This window comes from Rhipicephalus sanguineus, chromosome 2 (assembly GCF_013339695.2).
Source record: "Rhipicephalus sanguineus isolate Rsan-2018 chromosome 2, BIME_Rsan_1.4, whole genome shotgun sequence".
Taxonomy (NCBI): Eukaryota; Metazoa; Arthropoda; class Arachnida; order Ixodida; family Ixodidae; genus Rhipicephalus; species Rhipicephalus sanguineus.
Window position 1 is genome coordinate 84,956,431 of NC_051177.1, and position 16,896 is coordinate 84,973,326.

At 50.2% G+C, this 16,896-nt stretch overlaps 2 protein-coding genes across 2 annotated transcripts; one reads left to right on the forward strand and one right to left on the reverse strand.

Moving 5' to 3' along the window:
• Window positions 1-4,796: 4,796 nt before the first annotated feature.
• Window positions 4,797-12,350, reverse strand: LOC119381213 (uncharacterized). The gene is made up of 6 exons (XM_037649161.2): window positions 12,104-12,350; window positions 10,759-10,848; window positions 10,049-10,139; window positions 6,548-6,708; window positions 5,856-6,109; window positions 4,797-5,138 (listed from the first exon to the last, which is right to left on the reverse strand). Exons 1-6 carry the CDS (start codon window positions 12,348-12,350, stop codon window positions 4,797-4,799), a joined length of 1,185 nt encoding a protein of 394 aa, XP_037505089.2.
• A 1,035-nt stretch (window positions 12,351-13,385) lies between these two features.
• Window positions 13,386-16,742, forward strand: LOC119383267 (neprilysin-1). Its single transcript, XM_037651330.2, has 3 exons — window positions 13,386-13,814; window positions 14,498-15,706; window positions 16,078-16,742. The coding sequence occupies exons 1-3, from the start codon at window positions 13,428-13,430 to the stop codon at window positions 16,714-16,716; spliced, it is 2,235 nt and encodes a 744-aa protein (XP_037507258.1). The 5' UTR covers window positions 13,386-13,427; the 3' UTR covers window positions 16,717-16,742.
• The last annotated feature ends 154 nt before the right edge of the window (window positions 16,743-16,896 follow it).

The window sequence follows — 16,896 nt, forward strand, 5'->3', positions numbered from 1 at the left end:
TATATATCCAGACGCGATGACTGGCTTCCGGAAGGGAAGATCATCAATCGACAGTGTGATCGATTTAGTAACGACCGTTGAACACCAGAAACGGCGCCACCGATTGACGGCTGCAGTCTTCCTTGACATCAAAGGTGCATTCGACAATGTTCTGCATGACGCGATCCTGAATGCTCTTGAAGACTATGGTATTGGCGGCCGTATGCATCAGTGGATAGCCAGCTATCTTCAAGAAAGAGCAGTATTTATGACAACTGTATACGGTGATACAAACAACCATCCCGTCTATCGCGGCGTCCCTCAGGGAGGAGTCCTGAGCCCAACATTATTTAATATTGTACTTGTTGGCCTCGCTAAAAAGTTAGGAGGCAAAATCTCAGTATCTGTGTACGCAGATGACATCTGCATTTGGACCACGAGTCTAACGCGTTTGCAAGTACAGACGAAGCTACAACGTGCGGTATCGATAACGTCCACATATCTTAATAGCCGCGGACTGCAACTCTCCCCGACAAAAAGTGCAATCCTGGCATTCTCGAGAAAGTCAATGGCTTGCTACCCTGTAGTGATAGATGGGAACGTCATACCTTCTGTAACTCACCACAAGTTTCTCGGAGTTATCATCGACCGGGATTTATCTTGGTCGAAGCACATCTCTGCACTAAGAAAAAAACTAGACAGCTTTGTCCATGTCATTCGCCATATGTCTGGAAAATCGTGGGGGCCATCGAAGTCATCTCTACTACAGCTATACCAGGCACTTTTCGTTGGATACCTCCGCTACAGTGCTCCTGTTCTTTCTCGTGTTTGCACATCTGCTGTCCGTACACTCGAGAGTGCTCAGGCCCGCGCCCTCAGAATTTGCCTAGGAGTACCTCGATGTACTTCTACATGAGGTACTATTACAGAAGCACGCGCTTGTCCAGCTCGCGTTTATCTTAAACACGAGCCACTGCGAGTACATCTGAGGTTATTGACAAGGCACCGAGATCATCCACTGAGAGACATTATTAACACACGACCCAATGCTGCCTACTCGGAAGCTGTGATGTCGCAGCAAGATTTGCTGCCCTCGAATTATGCACCACAAGCGACTCCCGGAGTACCTCTCTGGACGATGCCTAAACCGATCGTGCGACTCTCGATTCCGGGGATAACAAAGAAGTCAAAAATACCAACCGCTGGACTTAAGCATTTTGCTTTATCGTACATTGCCCATATGTACGGATATACGGTGCATATTTTTGCTGATGGGTCTGTCACGCAGACGTCCTCAGCAGCAGCGTTCACGGTTCCTCACATGGGCATCACGAAACGCTTCAAGATAGCGCATCGGACATCATCTACTGCTGCTGAGCTGACCGGCGTCCGACAAGCTGCCCGCTACATTGTACAACAGAGTCCCGCGAAATGGACATTATTTTGTGACTCCAAGCCGGCACTTCAACTTATCAGCAATTACATGAAGCAAGGAACCGCATACAGTCCTCTGGTGTGTGACATAATGAATATGTTATCTGAGGCGTCTCAATCCGGGCATACCGTTGCATTGCAATGGATTCCCAGTCACTGTGGCATAGCTGGGAACGAGCAAGCTGACGCAGAAGCAAAAATGGCGCACACTAACGGCGAAGTCATATCAATTCAATTTTCCCGATATGACATCAATGGCTTGCTGTCTGAATCTTTGAAAACATCTATGACACGCTTATGGAATGACCCTAATTATCGCCAAGAACGTCTTTACAGACTTGACTCTGGTCGTGCTTTTCTGATTCCATTCCGGTTAAGAAGAGACCAGGAAACATTACTACATAGATTGCGGCTGGGTGTTGCGTATACACGAAGATACCTTTTCAAGATTGGGCAGGAGCGAAACCCTAACTGCAGTGTGTGTCACACGTCTGAGACTATTCACCACATCCTGTGCGTGTGCCCTCAGTACGCGACCGAAAGACAATCACTTCAGTGCGTCGTAGACCGTCTGGACTCCCGAACTTTTTCGGAGGAGAAGCTTTTGGGTGCTTGGGAGCATGCAGACCAGGCCCAACGAAGTTTAAAGTGCCTATTGAGATTTCTAAGTGATACAGGTTTAGATGCTCGTCTTTAGAGCATGTGCGGCATAAAGACTTTTGCGCGTGCCCAGTCCCCGTGCAAAACAGTGTGTACAGTGACTCATATACCATCGTCGCCTATCATCACACCTCCCTCTTTCTCTTTCTTTCCCCTTTCCCCTTACCCCCGTGAGGAGTAGCAGGCTAGAACCCGCTTTCCAGGCTGACCTCTCCTCCTTCTTCTCATTAAAAGCATCTTCTTCTTCTTCACATCCTGCGGAAAGCTTCCACGGTTATGAACTGCTCAGCCAAATATTGCAGTCGTGCGCGCCGCGTAAAGGCTACAAGCGGAGCGCGAAGTTGCTGTTTTCTCGGGCGCCCTCTTTTGAAACAGAGGCCGGTTCTCACTCTCGTCGGTGGGCGGGGCGTCTGCCGGTTGACGTCGCGTATTTGCTGCTCCGCGTTGCAAAAGACATAGCATCCTCATTGGCCGATAGTCGACATAAATCGAGAGCGGCGTTCAGATCAGCCACTTGTCGGCGCCGCACCCTTCAGTCTGCTAACTACACTGCTAACTTTACACGGTAGCCACACTCGCGCACGCGAATCACAGCGGGTGAGCGATCGCGTTTCATGACGCGCACTGACGTATCTTCTTTCCCGCGTGCCATCCCTCCCTGTGCAGCTTCCAGTGCGCTTGTCGGCTCTAGAAAAGCGAGAAAGCGCTGAGAGCGAGCGCCAAACCCCCGTAACTCCGCTGATTCTTGACGGATTCGAGAAATTTTTGCGGCAATCGATTCGGGAGGCAGTAAACTCCGATACTGAGGTCATTAGATTATTACTTGGAAAAGTGGTTCATGACCCCTTTAAGGTAGGTCCTGACACAACCGGAGCATCAAAAATAGAGTTATTTTTCTCTTTCAGGAGATTTGCAAAAAGATTGTCCGAATGAACTATCGACGTAACTGCGCATCGTTTGTTCGTTATGTCGCTTTGCTGGTTAATACTTTTTCCCAGCTTTTACGCTTTTGTTCTCTCTGTAGGCCCATGAAATAAGTCTCCGAAAGGAGTACCGCTGCATTTTTTCCAAGACAACAAAGGTCACTTTGTTAAAAGAGAAAAAAGGTTCATAGCAATACGAGACCGACTTTGCCGTGAAAACAAGGTGAGTCACTTACATCTACTGGTGATGAAGGCACATAAAGCGAGCAGCATTATGACTCACACATTGTTCGAGCGAATGAAATATTCAAGTGATGAGGGCGGCTTTGCCGCGTCCCCGCATTGACCGACAAGGGGACGAAGCTTAACAGCAAGCGAATATTTACAGTAACGCAGTAACTCGACAAAAGATTACACGTGACCTCAAAAGTGATGGAATATATGTACAAATTAACACGAGAATTGTGTTATTGCAAAGACACTATACCAACCGTATACTTTTTCACGATGGCTGGGATCGTGTTGCTGCTCCACATAGGCGTGCGCACAGAGGAGGGGGGGGGGGGCGCAAAATCTGCCCCGCACATTGACCCTTCTAGTCACCTAAGAGGTGGGGGGGGGGGGGGGCGCAAAATCTGCCCCATACATTAACTTAGTAGGGTGGGGGCAGGGGCGTAGCCAGAAATTTTTTTCGGGGTGGGGGGGGGGGGGGTTCAACCATACTTTATATATGTTCGTGCGTGTGTTTGTATGTGTGCGTGTATATATACGCAAGCAAAACTGAAAAATTTCGTTCATCGCAGCGCCCCCCCCCCCCCTTGGCTACGCCCCTGGTGGGGGGGGGGCGCTGCGATGAACCTTTGCCCCCCCCCCCCCCCCCCCCGATGGGGAACGCTGCGCACGCCTATGCTGTTCCATTTAGCACAAATTAGTGAGCACACAATTTTGTACGCAAGGCTGGCATTCATTTATTCATTCATTGTTCATTTATACACGTAGCTGGCATTCATTTATTCGCGGGCCATTTACATTATCATCACCATAGCTCCATAGTTCGCCAGCATATTGGTGACATCACGAAATGAAGAGGTCGGGTTTTCCATGTAAGCTTCGCGTTGTCCTTGAGGCTTGCAGTGCAGGTCATGGTGGCTTCAGCATATTCCATTTTACAGGAACAATCACGCAGAGCGAAAGGGGCTGGCCTTTACACAAGTATTCCTCATTCTCTAGAAGGCCAAGTCATGTCGGGTGAGGCTGGTCGCAGCAGGTCTGAAAATTAAACGGAAAATATATTAAGATAAACGAAACGCATCAGGATATTACAAATGCCGCAGTATCTAAACGTTTCTAACAGATACAATGTGCAAAATGCTGGTACAGATAGTGCTAATTAAAAGCTCATAATGTTGTCGTGCTCCTTTTCTTTTCATTTAGTTCTTTCTTTCTCTTTGTTATTCTTTTATCCTGCTAAACAGACAACGGCGCACTTCTTTATCGATTTGAACTGAAGGATACATTTGGCTCTGAAAGTCAAACATGCTACCACAGTCGCTTTGATCGCATGTGGCACGCACGCTTACCCAGCTCCCTCCTTTGTAAGAACTAGCCCCTTTAACCAGTGTTTCAGGTCTGGAAGCAGAATTTAATTTCTCACATCAAAGAGTCTGCCCCTTTTAGGGATACATCAATGTATCCCTACTTCCTGCGATCATACATCTTTAATTTTTAGGAGGTGCCCTAAATACTAACACGTGCTCCAATATCACCAATCACGTGATAAGAAAAAAATACGCCGACCTGTCATCTGCTTTGGTGTCGTCTCCTACTGGCCACGATGCGGAGGGGCCGCTGCACCACCGGGGACGACGGTAGTGGCTGCGCGCGTCTGCGAGAGCCTGCAGTGATGAGCAGTCGCAGCGCTATGCGCACCGCCGTGTCCGAACGCTGGTGGTCGTCCTGGAAGATGACGAAGGCCAGCAGAGCGAAGGACACGTCCGCCACGCCCAGCATCAGCAGGAACACGTGGTAGGGCGTGGCCTCCTGCCAGGACTGGGACAGCAGCATCATGGTGGCTGTGAAGCTCAGGTGCAAGAAGCACGAGGACAGCTGGGAGATGCGCACCGGATCGAACTGTTCCAGGCCCTGCACATGTGTACCACATGGGCCGTCGAGGGCCGGGACATTCATCGCAACGTTGAATATAATATAATAATTGTTGGGGTTTAACGTCCCACAACCACGATATGAATCGCAACGGTGAAACACAGTGTGCTAGCCGCAGCACGATCAGTCACTTTTGCCAAGGTGCGAGCGAGTGGTGAGTGAGTGAATCGTGAAAGGCTGTAGTATTCATTGCATGAGTGCTCATATCAGCTCATATTTTATGAGTTGTCTGTGCCACAATTCATCCGACGAATTTGAGAATAAATAACAATTCGTCCTAGAAAAAAAATGTCTACGATTAAAGACAGCTCAATTAACTTTCGGGATATCGGGATACGAAATAAACTTCTGTGGACTGAAGCAAACTCAGTATCGACGAGACTTGTTCTGTTGAAGATTGCATGGAAGAAGGGCCGGCATGGAGGGAAGAGTTAATTACCGGCAGAATTACCGGCAGAATACTGCTGGAATTATCGAACGCTGAGCCCATGATCACAACAATGATGGGTTTATTTTGTGAGCCACAATGCACACTTAGCTGGGCGTCTAACGCCTCCCGTCCCCCGGCCCCGTAAAAATGGGAAACCTTTGTCTCTTCTAACACCTCTTAAACGCAATTAAAAGACGCTGTCCGCGATCAAGCTACGAGCAAGATGCAGGTGCCAAACGACGTGACGCGTGCACGCACGCACATACCTTATTGAGGAAGATGACGTGAGCGCAGAAGGAAACGACGACGACCACGAACCAGGCAACGGTGCGCACGGACACGAGCTGTCCGACCTCGGAGACAGTCATCAAGATGGCCTTGACGGCGATCGTATAGGGTACCGAGGAGAGCGCGCTGATACAGATGTTCACTAGGATGCACTGGCCCCCACGAGCGTGCGAAAGCAGGCCCGTGCACAACACCAGGAGTCCGGCCATCAGCAACACGTATACCAGGAAGCCTACAGCGTGCGGTAGACGTGGGATTTTTTCAGGTCACGGCGTCCCTGTGACTGAGCGCGCGCGTCCGAGTGCGCACATGATTCTGCTAAACGTACAAAACCAACCAACCTAAATATTTACGAGTTTACGGACTAGCTGGTCCGCACATTTTCAATGGCATATCGGCACAACACTGCACGAACTTGCTCGTGTCATGGCCTCCGAATCTCGGAGGCCATGCTCGTGTGCATGGGACACAGGGGCGTAGGCAGAAATTTTTTTCGGGGGGGGGGGGGGGGGGGGCACCTCCTTGATCTGAAGTGGGGGCCGGGCAGGCAGATGTAGTCGAGTGCCATTTTGGGCTCTGTATGCCATGGCAAAAAAAAAAAAAATTCGGGGGGCGCACGGGCCCGGTGTGCCCCCCCCCCCCCTGGCTACGCCCCTGATGAGGCACCTACCTGTCTGCACGAGGTATAGTTCGAGCTCCATGACGGTCATGGGCTCCATCTCAGCCGGCACGCCGAGCACCATGAGCACGGTGCCCACGATTGTCAGGAGGCACGCGCACACCACCAGCACTGATGTCGTTTGACGAAGAAGCGTGGCTGTCAGGAGGGCGCTGCAGGTGTCATGGCGCATTCATTTCGTATACTTTCAAATATCAGTGCACTCGTTCAAAGCATGTGCCGCAAGATCTTTCAAGACCGTTATAATTTTGCCACGAGCTCGGTACTCTGATGTTCTCTGTTATATTTACTATACCGGACAAGTCATCAAACGTACTCTTTCTACTACATGAGTGCGCCGTGTGAAATTAGAGTGCATGGAGAAAATGTTATTTTCCTTCACCCAATAGTGAAGCGCAGGATGGCAAGGCGGCCTGGCGATGACACAGCAAAGACGATGACAACTACGGTCACCGACGGTGATCTGTAAATGATAATAATAATAATAATTGTTGGGATTTAACGTCCCAAAACCACGATAGAGACGCCGCAGTAGAGGGCTCCGAAAATTTCAAAAAAATTTCAAAAACCTCAGGTTCTTTAACGTGCACCTAAATCTAAGTACACTGGCCTCGAGCACTTTCGCCTCCATCGAAAATGCGGCCGCCGCGGCCGGGATTCGATCCCACGACCTGCGGGTCAGCAATCGAGCACCGTGACCACCGTGGCGGGTGAGTGAGGCTCTTACACGTGATCAAGTGACATATATGAAAGGCTGATAAGGTGAATTAAGGTTCGGACGCTCATTGTCTCATAAGATGCACATTCAGGACAAGCTACAGACATTGTTCGATGAGAAATATTCGATCAGAACACGTGTTACGCGTAATTTCGTATAAAAGGCTAACGTGTGCTAGTTTCGCACAACCGGTTTCTTCAAATACGAAGCCCGAATTCAGCCACCGCTCCTGAACGCACATGAATGGCTTTCACGGGACGTCACCATTGCTGCGGTCCTGCTGCGAAGGCCATATCGGTGAACAGCCGCACAGACAAGCCGTACGTGCCAGCCATACGACTACAGTGTTCAGTACGACGGAGCTGATGCAGCCGCATTGCCACGGTCACTTTCTTTTTCGCGAGCCGTTTCTTGTCCGTCATGCCGCCGGTGGGCACAAGGCGGCCGTTATATGCTGCGTACTATTCAGCTAGGGCAAGCGTGTTCTCGCTATGACGATAAGGTGTGGTTGTTCGACGGAGTGGATCCCTATATACACGCTTTGACACGGAACGGACACGACTTTGAATATCTCCGCCTTCCCAGAAGTGTCGCACGGCGACGTCGTGAACTATTTGGTTTTCAGCACTAACTTTGTTACTCTAGGCGAAATAAAGGCGTGTTCTGTTGTTTCTCTGGGGGACATAAAGGGCGCAGCGAGATATACTCAGATAGCAGCATTTTCGTACGCTCGCACTAGCCTTCAAAAACCTTTGCCAGCTTTCGCAACGATTAGAGCAGCCAAAACTGGGCATATAACCATAGCGGAGGAAGAAATTCGCCTGGTGCGGCGAGACAGCGCTGAACAATGTCTAGCCGCTGTTCACCAATATGGCCGACTCGCTCCGAGCAGTGACGTCAAGTGACGTAGGTGCAAGGTTCGCGTCCGAATCGATGCTGATTACTCAAGTCTTGAGCAAAAAAAAAAAAAAAAAAGAAAAAGAAGAAAGCAGAAAAGAAAAAAAAATCAGTTTCGCCTCAAGGGCAAAACAATGAATGCGATAGCAAGAAAGTGGAATGTCGCAGGAAGAACGGCAAGCAGCTAGAAACAGGCTGCACGCTGCTCAAGCACAAAGGACGCAGGAAAAGAAAACACACAAGGCGCATGCGAACTAACTGTCACAGCTCGACACTTTCAGCGCGCTGCTCAAACACAAAGAAGGACGCACGAAAAGAACGCACAGGTATACACAGTACGAGCGCTAACTGTTACAGTTGTTACTTCAACTAGCTCCTACTTTGGCTCTTCAGCTCACTCCTGTCGCAAACGCGGTCGCTGCAGCGAGCAAAGTGACCTTCGTGCGGCTAACTTTGCGGTGAAAGCAGAAGACGTACACCCCCCCCCCCCCCTCCCTCTCAAGAGATAATCGCGCAGGCACGGTAGACCACTCCCTGTATGTCAAAATACAAGCCGGAGGCGCACATCCCAACTCCGGTGAAATAGAGCTCTAGAATTGGGTACCCAAGAAATTTGCGAGCCGCTAGGGCGCATGCGCAGAACGCAAGCCACTCTCGGTCTCTTGCGCTCACGTTGTCCCAAGACCGTGTCGTGCCTTTGTAGGCTCCCTATGTATACGCTCCCTAGATACGACGCAAACGCAGCGCGGGCAACGATGCAGCACGGCCCGCGTCTCACATAATTTTAATTTCGCGACGTGTGACATCCCGCGCGTTTCACCCAACGCCGCGTGCGTTTGTATTCTGCCGTTAGTATAGTTCACTGTAGCCGTTAGTATCCCGGAGAACGAATGACGCGTGGCGTAATTGTGAAAAGCAGCGCGCTGCGGAGCGAGGGGTCGCAGCTTCGAAACCCCGGTTGCGCTCTACGGTTCTTTTTAGGGGCGAAGCTCCTTAAGGCGGCACCCGTTCGTCCCTCGTAGTCGTAGTAGTGCGTAACCAGTCGTAACGCTAGTACCAGATCTTGACCTCCAAGGTGGTGCCGCTGGGAGATTTTTCCTGTGCGTTGTTGAACAACAAAAAATTCGCAGCGTGCGCGTTAACTAAAAGCCGAATTCTTCTGTCTCTCATTCCCCATTAGCAGCCATTGGCATGTTCCAGTAGGAAACATTAGTAGAAGTAGAAGTGTAAGTGTTAGCTAAAAGCCGACTTCTTCTGTCTCTCATTCCCATTAGCAGCCATTGTTTACCTCCAAGGTAGTGCCTGGTGAGATTTCTCCTGTGCGTGATTAAACAATAAAAATTTTGTTCAAATCGCCGTTGATTGATGAAATAAACCAACGAAAGACGCCAGATGTTTTCTAAAAGCAAAACGAAAGAACGCCAGATGTTTCTAAAGCAAAACGAAAAGACGCCAGCTGCTTAACGAAAGACGCCAGATGTTTTCGAAAGCAATGGTTTTCTAAACAATGAAAATTCACAGCGTACATATAAAATTAAAGTGAGCTGCTTAGTCGTCATAACTCATCGAACCTTTAGTATAAACGCGCCCGATCTCACGTCGGTGATGATGTACTGGGTAGAATTCACGGAAGATTCACGGTTTACCGATGAACCTCCGCAGCTTCGCCCACTCATCATCATTCACTCCGTGGATATGCTGTGATTTCTTTCTTCTGAATCAATTTTTATTTGCGGCTTTTATGTATATATAGATACATATACGGGACATGACGGCGACGGCAAAAATCCGCCGAGAGTGTCTACATAATTGTTATCGCAAGAAAAGAAAGATGGTTAACGCAGGCACATAATAGGCAACGTGGCTGAGAAACTCACGTGACAAGTCCATTCGCCATGCCGATGGCCACGACTGCCGTGGAGGAAGCGAACTGCAACGCCAAGTTCTGTGCCACGTCCGCGGAGAAGCCTGCCATGGGAATACGTGTCAGTGCGCTGTTCTGCGCGTCTTCTTCAATAGGTTAGGTCACCAGAAGGTAAACCATCCTGTAGCCTTACTAGTAAAGCCACTGCGTCAGTAAAAAAAAAGAAAAAAAACGCCTTGACTTAATCATTGCGACTATATAGACAGCGCTACGTAAAAAAAATGAAACGACAATGTCTTCAGCCTGATAAATAATATATAGCTAGCCATAGTCGATGTACTAATACTACTCCCCACCTCCGAAAGCTTTCTGCATCTAACATCGTTTTGCACTGCCTCCAGGATCGTAGGCATAACAAGCTTTCTGCATCTCACCTGATTTTGTACTGCCTCAGGGATCGGCCCACCTTTGACCAAGCGACGATGTCATGTGATGACGTCATCATGTGACATGTGACGTCATGATGACGTCATATGGTGGCGTCATCGCGTGAAGATTTTTTTGCATCACTCGGTCATGTTGACGCCGCAGACAACGACGGTCAATTTTCGCGTTTCATGAGGCTTCTAAGGCTTGTGCCTTAATAAATGCGATGGTCATTTCCTGCCGTATTTGGATGTACTGTATTTCGAGCTATATACGGCTTGCGGGCTGTAGACTCACCGAGAATTGCTCCCACTAGCCACTCCGGGTCGAGCAGGAATCGTAGCTTGAGGCCTCCGTGAGGACTGACCTCGGACTTTCGTTCATCGTCTGCACAAGTGTACGCATGAATAATCGTATAGACACCGTGGTCGCAGAGCAATGACGAACCACCAGCTCGATTCAAGTTTGGCTGACTGCAAGTGCTACCAACACATGGAGCGTGGCAATAATGCTTTGTACATTATAACTAAAATTAACAGTTCATTTGTCGCGCAAGTGAAGTGTCTTCAGGGACATAATCCACCTGAACAGGCCTCTTTAATCATTGTTTCTTGTATTTTTATTCCTGTTTTTCTGGCGTTTTTGTCTAATTTGGCTAATTGGCTACAAAAGTGGCTAATTTTGTCCTAGTTGCTCCTGGATTTGCGTTATATTTGCATTAGGGATCATGTTTCTGGGTTTTGATTTATCTGCTTTGCTCCCACGTTCATTTCTTTTCTTTTTTTAAGTACTGATCAAACGTTTCTGTAACTGTTATCTTGCACAAGTGAATGTTTGTGTTCATTTATTCCTTGCCGTGATGTACCTGTGCAGCTCGCCCAGCAAGAAGTTCGTTACGTCATGGCTCGCGAGTGCGTCAGTGTTGCCCAACTCTCAGGACGCTCACATGTTTCTAAAAATAGTCTGTTATAAATTAGGTGCTCAACCAAATGCGCTAAAATTTCGCCAGCTTGTTTGTGAGCGCACAAGGATGAACCTACATAACGCAGATTATCGAAAATTGGGTGTCATGGCCCCCTTAAGCGAAGAAACAAACGTCAGTTCTGGAAGGCACGTTGTCCAGGTGAAACCATGTTTCTATACAGTCAAGGAAAAGACGATGAAACAAGCCCGTTATTAAAAAAAAAATTCGTTCCCCTAGAAAGAACACGCGTCCACATTATATAATTTCTCTATAAAGTACAACGCCTATGTCATGACAAGAGAGTTCGCTGCTTTTGTTCTACAAAACGAAAAGTGATTGAGTGAAAACTTTAAAGGTACACTAAAGAGAAAAATGATTTTTCTTATATTAGTAAATTGCTCTTTCACAATTACAAAATCTCCGCGCTGCCGCGAGAAGACGTATATAGTTAGCTATACCTCTCAGACGTGTGTGGCGATATTGTAATTCTTCGGGAGTACTCCCGCACCCCTACTAAATGTATAAGTGTGTAGGGAGAACGGTACACCAGAGGCAAGTGTGGTACGACTATAGTGTGGCATACATCGCGCTGTACTTAGCCATGTTTAAAAAGAGTTTGAACTTGTCTCCAGGCAGTGTCTGTGCAACGTGCCTGCGGTGCAGGTGTGTCTCACGTACCTTCGCCGAGCCTGCGCAGGGCATGCTTCTTGATGACGAAGCTGGACGCGTTGAAGAATACGTTGGCGAAGGCGAGTACCAGGCCGAGCAACGTGCCTGACTGCGCCTGTACGTCGTCTGCGGCGCCGCTAGCCCAACAGATGACCCTCTCTGCTGCCACAGACGCCACCACCGCGTCCCCGGCCCCGCGCATCATAGCGCCCGCCTTCTTGGTGATGCTGCTGCTGATGATGATAAACTGAGACATTGCGGTGATCGGCCAAGAAAAATATATATCCCCATACTCTCACCGAGATCAGAACAACGGTTCTTCTTGTATTCGCGTGGTTGCAAACCACTGGCATTGCCAGAATGGGGGAGTTTGGGGGTTTAACACCCCCTTCCCCCGAAATTTTTCAATTTTGCATGTGTATATATATTCGCACACATACAAATGCACACACGAACACACAGAAACAATGGCTGAACCCCCCACCCCTCCCCGAAAAGAATTCTGGCGATAGCTAATGAAACACACGCACGAACATACATAAAGGTGTTTAAACACCCCCCCCCCCCCCCCCCGACCCGAAAAAAAATTCTGGCTACCCTGCTGTTCCCAATCCATATTGTATATTGATTCGTTATATAACTTCACATCCAGATGTTTACCACCGCGTGGGTTATTGTATGTGTCAGAAATTCCATCTGATAGTCTGACCGCTTGCTGGTTTAGCATTTTCATTTATTCGATGTTTTATTTGTAATCTAAATTTCCAATTTCCCTGAGCTTCATCGGTCTTTATCTTAAAAATCCTGCCACACGGTTCTTGGCCCATCCCTCTTGATGGGTGAGTGCCATCAGGAACATCATCACCATCATCAATGATCGAAATCGAGTTCTTTCTCCGAGAGCCTCCTTTTTTTGGACACAGGTGCTGTTAGACCAATCTATAGTAGAATTTCTACTTATTTCAAGGTGATTTCCTTCCTAAATTCTTTATACGTTATTTTCTTTTCTCTTGATTTTTTCGCCGAATGTATCGCTTGATTTCGGGATACTGTAATTCCATGTGGTTTTTGATTAGCTCCCGTAGTGGGTACTGACTTTGTTTAGAAGGAAACCAAACAAAATCAATGGTCAGCCATCAGCTATGATGCCTTCGCGGTAAGAGACATAGGGCCGCCTCGGGACGTTCCACCGGCGACGTGCACGCGCGCGCGTCTTCACCTGTCGCGGAGCGACGACCGAGACGCGAACCGGCGAGTGTACACACCATTGTTTCGGGAACTGCCGGGATATAACAAGTCGTAGGGGACGCGAGACGAGAAAGAAGCAGCCACCATGCAAGCGGCCTTGGACGAGGACGACGGAATCCGACCCCAGCGGCTGCACGAACTGACGTGCGACCTGAACCGGCCACGCGTGGTCATCGTGGCCGTGGTGATGGCGAGCTTTCTCATTTCTGGCTTCATCGCCCTCGGACCGACGCGCGTAGCGTACGTGAAGGCGCACCCGGCCTGCAAGTCGGCCGAGTGCACCTCCATGGCGCAGGCCATCTCGTCGAGCGTGAACAACCGTATCGCACCGTGCCAGAACTTTTATCGGTTCGTCTGCGACGGCTGGGTCAAGACGCACCCGGCGCGCGAGGGCGAGCTGCGACGCCTCGTGCTCCGCGAGCTCGCGGACGAAGTGGCCGCGGCCCAGAAGAAGGCGCTCATCTCGACCCAGGTGCAGTGCTGAACCAGACGAAGTCTTCTATATTCAAGGGTTGTGACTTGGTCTCTCTAAACGAAGCCCGCTCATATACAATTGAGTCAAGCAAGGGCGGCGACCGGATTCTGTTGTCCCCCTGGTAGTGAGGGGGTAGGTGGGGGAGCAGCTACGTTGAGAGAGAACCTGATGAAACCAACAGACAATTAAGCTAAGGAAGGTTGCAGGTTCCGCCCCTACCTGCGGCAAGTTCATTTTTCATAATTCCTTTCCATTTACGTCATATAATTACCATGTAAGTTTAAACATGCGTCCCCTATACCTTCTTTGTAGCTTTATTGTCTTCTGGTTTCATTAGGTCAATTGTGTCTAACAAAAGAAACGAGCCCTCGATCAATCCGAGGGCTCGTTTCGTTCATCTGTTGAGAAAGGTCGTTCAGAGATGAGGGGAGGAGGGGACGCCGCAGGCGATCCTCTCGCTCAAGCGTCGTTGCAGCCCTTCCGATAATTCGCTTTTCTACCATTTCCGATTAGACTTCGGCATATAATTCTCAGCCGCTTCTCGCGCACAGTGCGCAGAAATGCTACCTAAAGAGCTTTCAGAAAGTGTTAATTCATTTTGTTACCGCTATCATGCACCCTGTGAGCTATATGAAGCCATCTTTGCTCATACGACAATGACTGACGTATACGTTTCGCAGGTTCCAGCTCGCGGTCAGGACGCCTTTCAGCGACTCGCCTATGTCTACCAATCGTGTGTGCGTGTGGAGAAGAACGATCCGGACGGAATTCGAGTGCTCAAGGAGTTCTTCAGTTTCGTCGGTCTCGAATGGCCGCAGGTGACGCGAACTCGCTCGCTGGACTCCCTCCTGACGATGGTGAAGTTGTCTCTGCAGTGGGACATTCCGACGCTCATCTACGTCACCGTCAAACCGAGCCCGCACGATCGCTCGAGGCTCCTCATAACCGTCGACCGCGGCACCATACTCGACAAGGGACAGGCGATGGCGCGAAAGGCCGCCGTCCGCAAGATAGCCTCACTCGCCAGCGAGATCCTGAGCGAACCGGGACAGGCCGAAAAAATCGAATCGGCCGTGTTGCTCTGCGAAAAGTACCTCCGCGACCAGGCCAACAACGTGCGCAAGACTGCCCGCAAGCGGAACCTCGAGTTCAGGCGGGTGCTGAGTTTCAGAGAGTTGGAGGCCATGACGTTCGTGGACGAAGGCAGCCTCTGGCTGGACGCCGTCAACGCGCAGCTTTCTGCAGGACATCGGCTGTCTCCAAACGAGCCGCTCATCCTGGAGCACGCCGATCACGTGGTTGCAACAGCCAGGCTCATTCGGAAGCCAGAACTGGCCCAAAGTCTTTTGTACTACCTCGGCTGGCTCCTGCTGCAGCAACTGGGTCCGAAAGCGGCGCTTTCCATACGCAAGGCCCAGTTCCTGTTGGACCGACAGGTGCAGACCACGCAGGACAACGTGGCCCCGGCCGAACTAAACCTGTGGCGCGTATGCATGCGCGAGACGGAAGAACTGATGCCCACGGCGTTCAGTGCCCTCTACGTGCAGCAGCACGGCGGGGCGGCGGACAAGCCCAAGTTCGACGTGAAGGCCATCGTCGACCACGTGCTGTGGGTGACCACGGAGACCGTGCGCCGGGTGCGCTGGATGGACGAGCGTAGCAAGTCCAAGGCGCTCACCAAGCTCAAGAAGATGCGCGGTCTCATCGCATTCCCGCAGTGGATGCGCAACAACACCCTGGCGCGTGGCCTCGACTCGGAGCTGCCGGACCTCAGCGAGCACTACCTGGCCACCTGGCTGCGCGTGAAGGAGTCCAAAAGCTCCAAGCTGCGCCGGGGACTTCGGGAGCGCCACCAGGATGACCAGACGTACCACTATCGAGTGTCGCAGGTTATTGTCATGGCCAATCTAATTATGCCCATTGTAGAAGAAATGTCTCTGGCAAAGTTAAAATATTTCCCGTTGTCCTGCAGCGACCACAATTTTATAATATCGTTTCGTGGTCCGACACATGTTGCTTGTCAAGTCATTTATGGTATCATTTAACGATAACTTCTCTATAAGAAAAACAGTTATCAGAAAACATTTTCCTAACCTTTGGTATTCGTACTGCTCGTATAGTAGAGATATTATACGTACCACATGGGCACATCCTCTGTCGAAGCCTTTAGCACTTTTTTTTGTTACTTATTAACCCTCGCACGTGTTCTCGTGTCCAAACATTACTCCTGTTATTTTTTTTTTTCAATGCGGCGTCGCAGGTGGGCGTCCGCTACTATCCGGATGAAAACCGGCTCATTGTTCACCCCGCGGTGCTGACCGTGCCACTGTACGCCTACGGAGGCCCCGTGGCACTCAACTACGGCGCCTTGGGAACCATGATCGCGCGTCAGGTGCTCGGTGCTTTCGACAGCGACGGCTGCAACTACGATGAATCCGGCAACGAGGACCACTGGTGTTCCTCCGAGTTCCGCGAGGAGCTGCAACGGGGAATGTCCTGCTACAACGAACAGTGGGAGACTTCGAGCGCCCGCGTGCCGGGCATGGCGGCCCACAACGACACCTGGAGCCGCTACCAGCTGGCCGCGGACACCGAAGGCCTGAGGGCCAGTCTGCGCGCCTACCGGCTTCTCGTGAAGAACCTCGGCGGCGACCGCTACGACGAGGCCCTGGCCGGCCTCTCGTACACGCCGGAGCAGCTGTTCTTCCTCAACCGGGGACTACTGTACTGCGCCAACCTCAACCTGAGGCTGCTGCGTGAGAACGGACGAGAGGACATGCTCGCCGCGCACGAGTACCGCTGCAACGTGCCGCTGATCAACTTGCCGGACTTCTCGAAAGCGTTCCACTGCAAGCCGGGAGACCTGATGTACGCGAGGAGAATGTGCGCCATATGGTAGAAGAAATAAAAGAGGGCTTCTTATAACTGCGTTCGCACATTTTATTGCATTCGATTCCGCGCCGCGCCGATATATAGTACGTGGTGTCCGCGAACAGCTGGAGCAAAAAACTTTAAACTGCTTTAAGAGTGTAAGAAAAGATCGAGTACTTGGGGAGTATTTCTGCCACGGAACAATAAT

Coding starts and splice junctions, on each gene's coding strand:
- LOC119381213 (XM_037649161.2), bottom strand. CDS start 12,350: ATGTCTCAGTTTATCATCATCAGCAGCAGCATCACCAAGAAGGCGGGC. Junction 10,849..12,103: donor CCTGCGCAGGCTCGGCGAAG/GTACGTGAGACA, acceptor ACACTTGTGCAG/ACGATGAACGAAAGTCCGAG. Junction 5,139..5,855: donor ACGTCATCTTCCTCAATAAG/GTATGTGCGTGC, acceptor ACACATGTGCAG/GGCCTGGAACAGTTCGATCC.
- LOC119383267 (XM_037651330.2), top strand. CDS start 13,428: ATGCAAGCGGCCTTGGACGAGGACGACGGAATCCGACCCCAGCGGCTG. Junction 13,815..14,497: donor AGGCGCTCATCTCGACCCAG/GTGCAGTGCTGA, acceptor TACGTTTCGCAG/GTTCCAGCTCGCGGTCAGGA. Junction 15,707..16,077: donor ACCACTATCGAGTGTCGCAG/GTTATTGTCATG, acceptor GCGGCGTCGCAG/GTGGGCGTCCGCTACTATCC.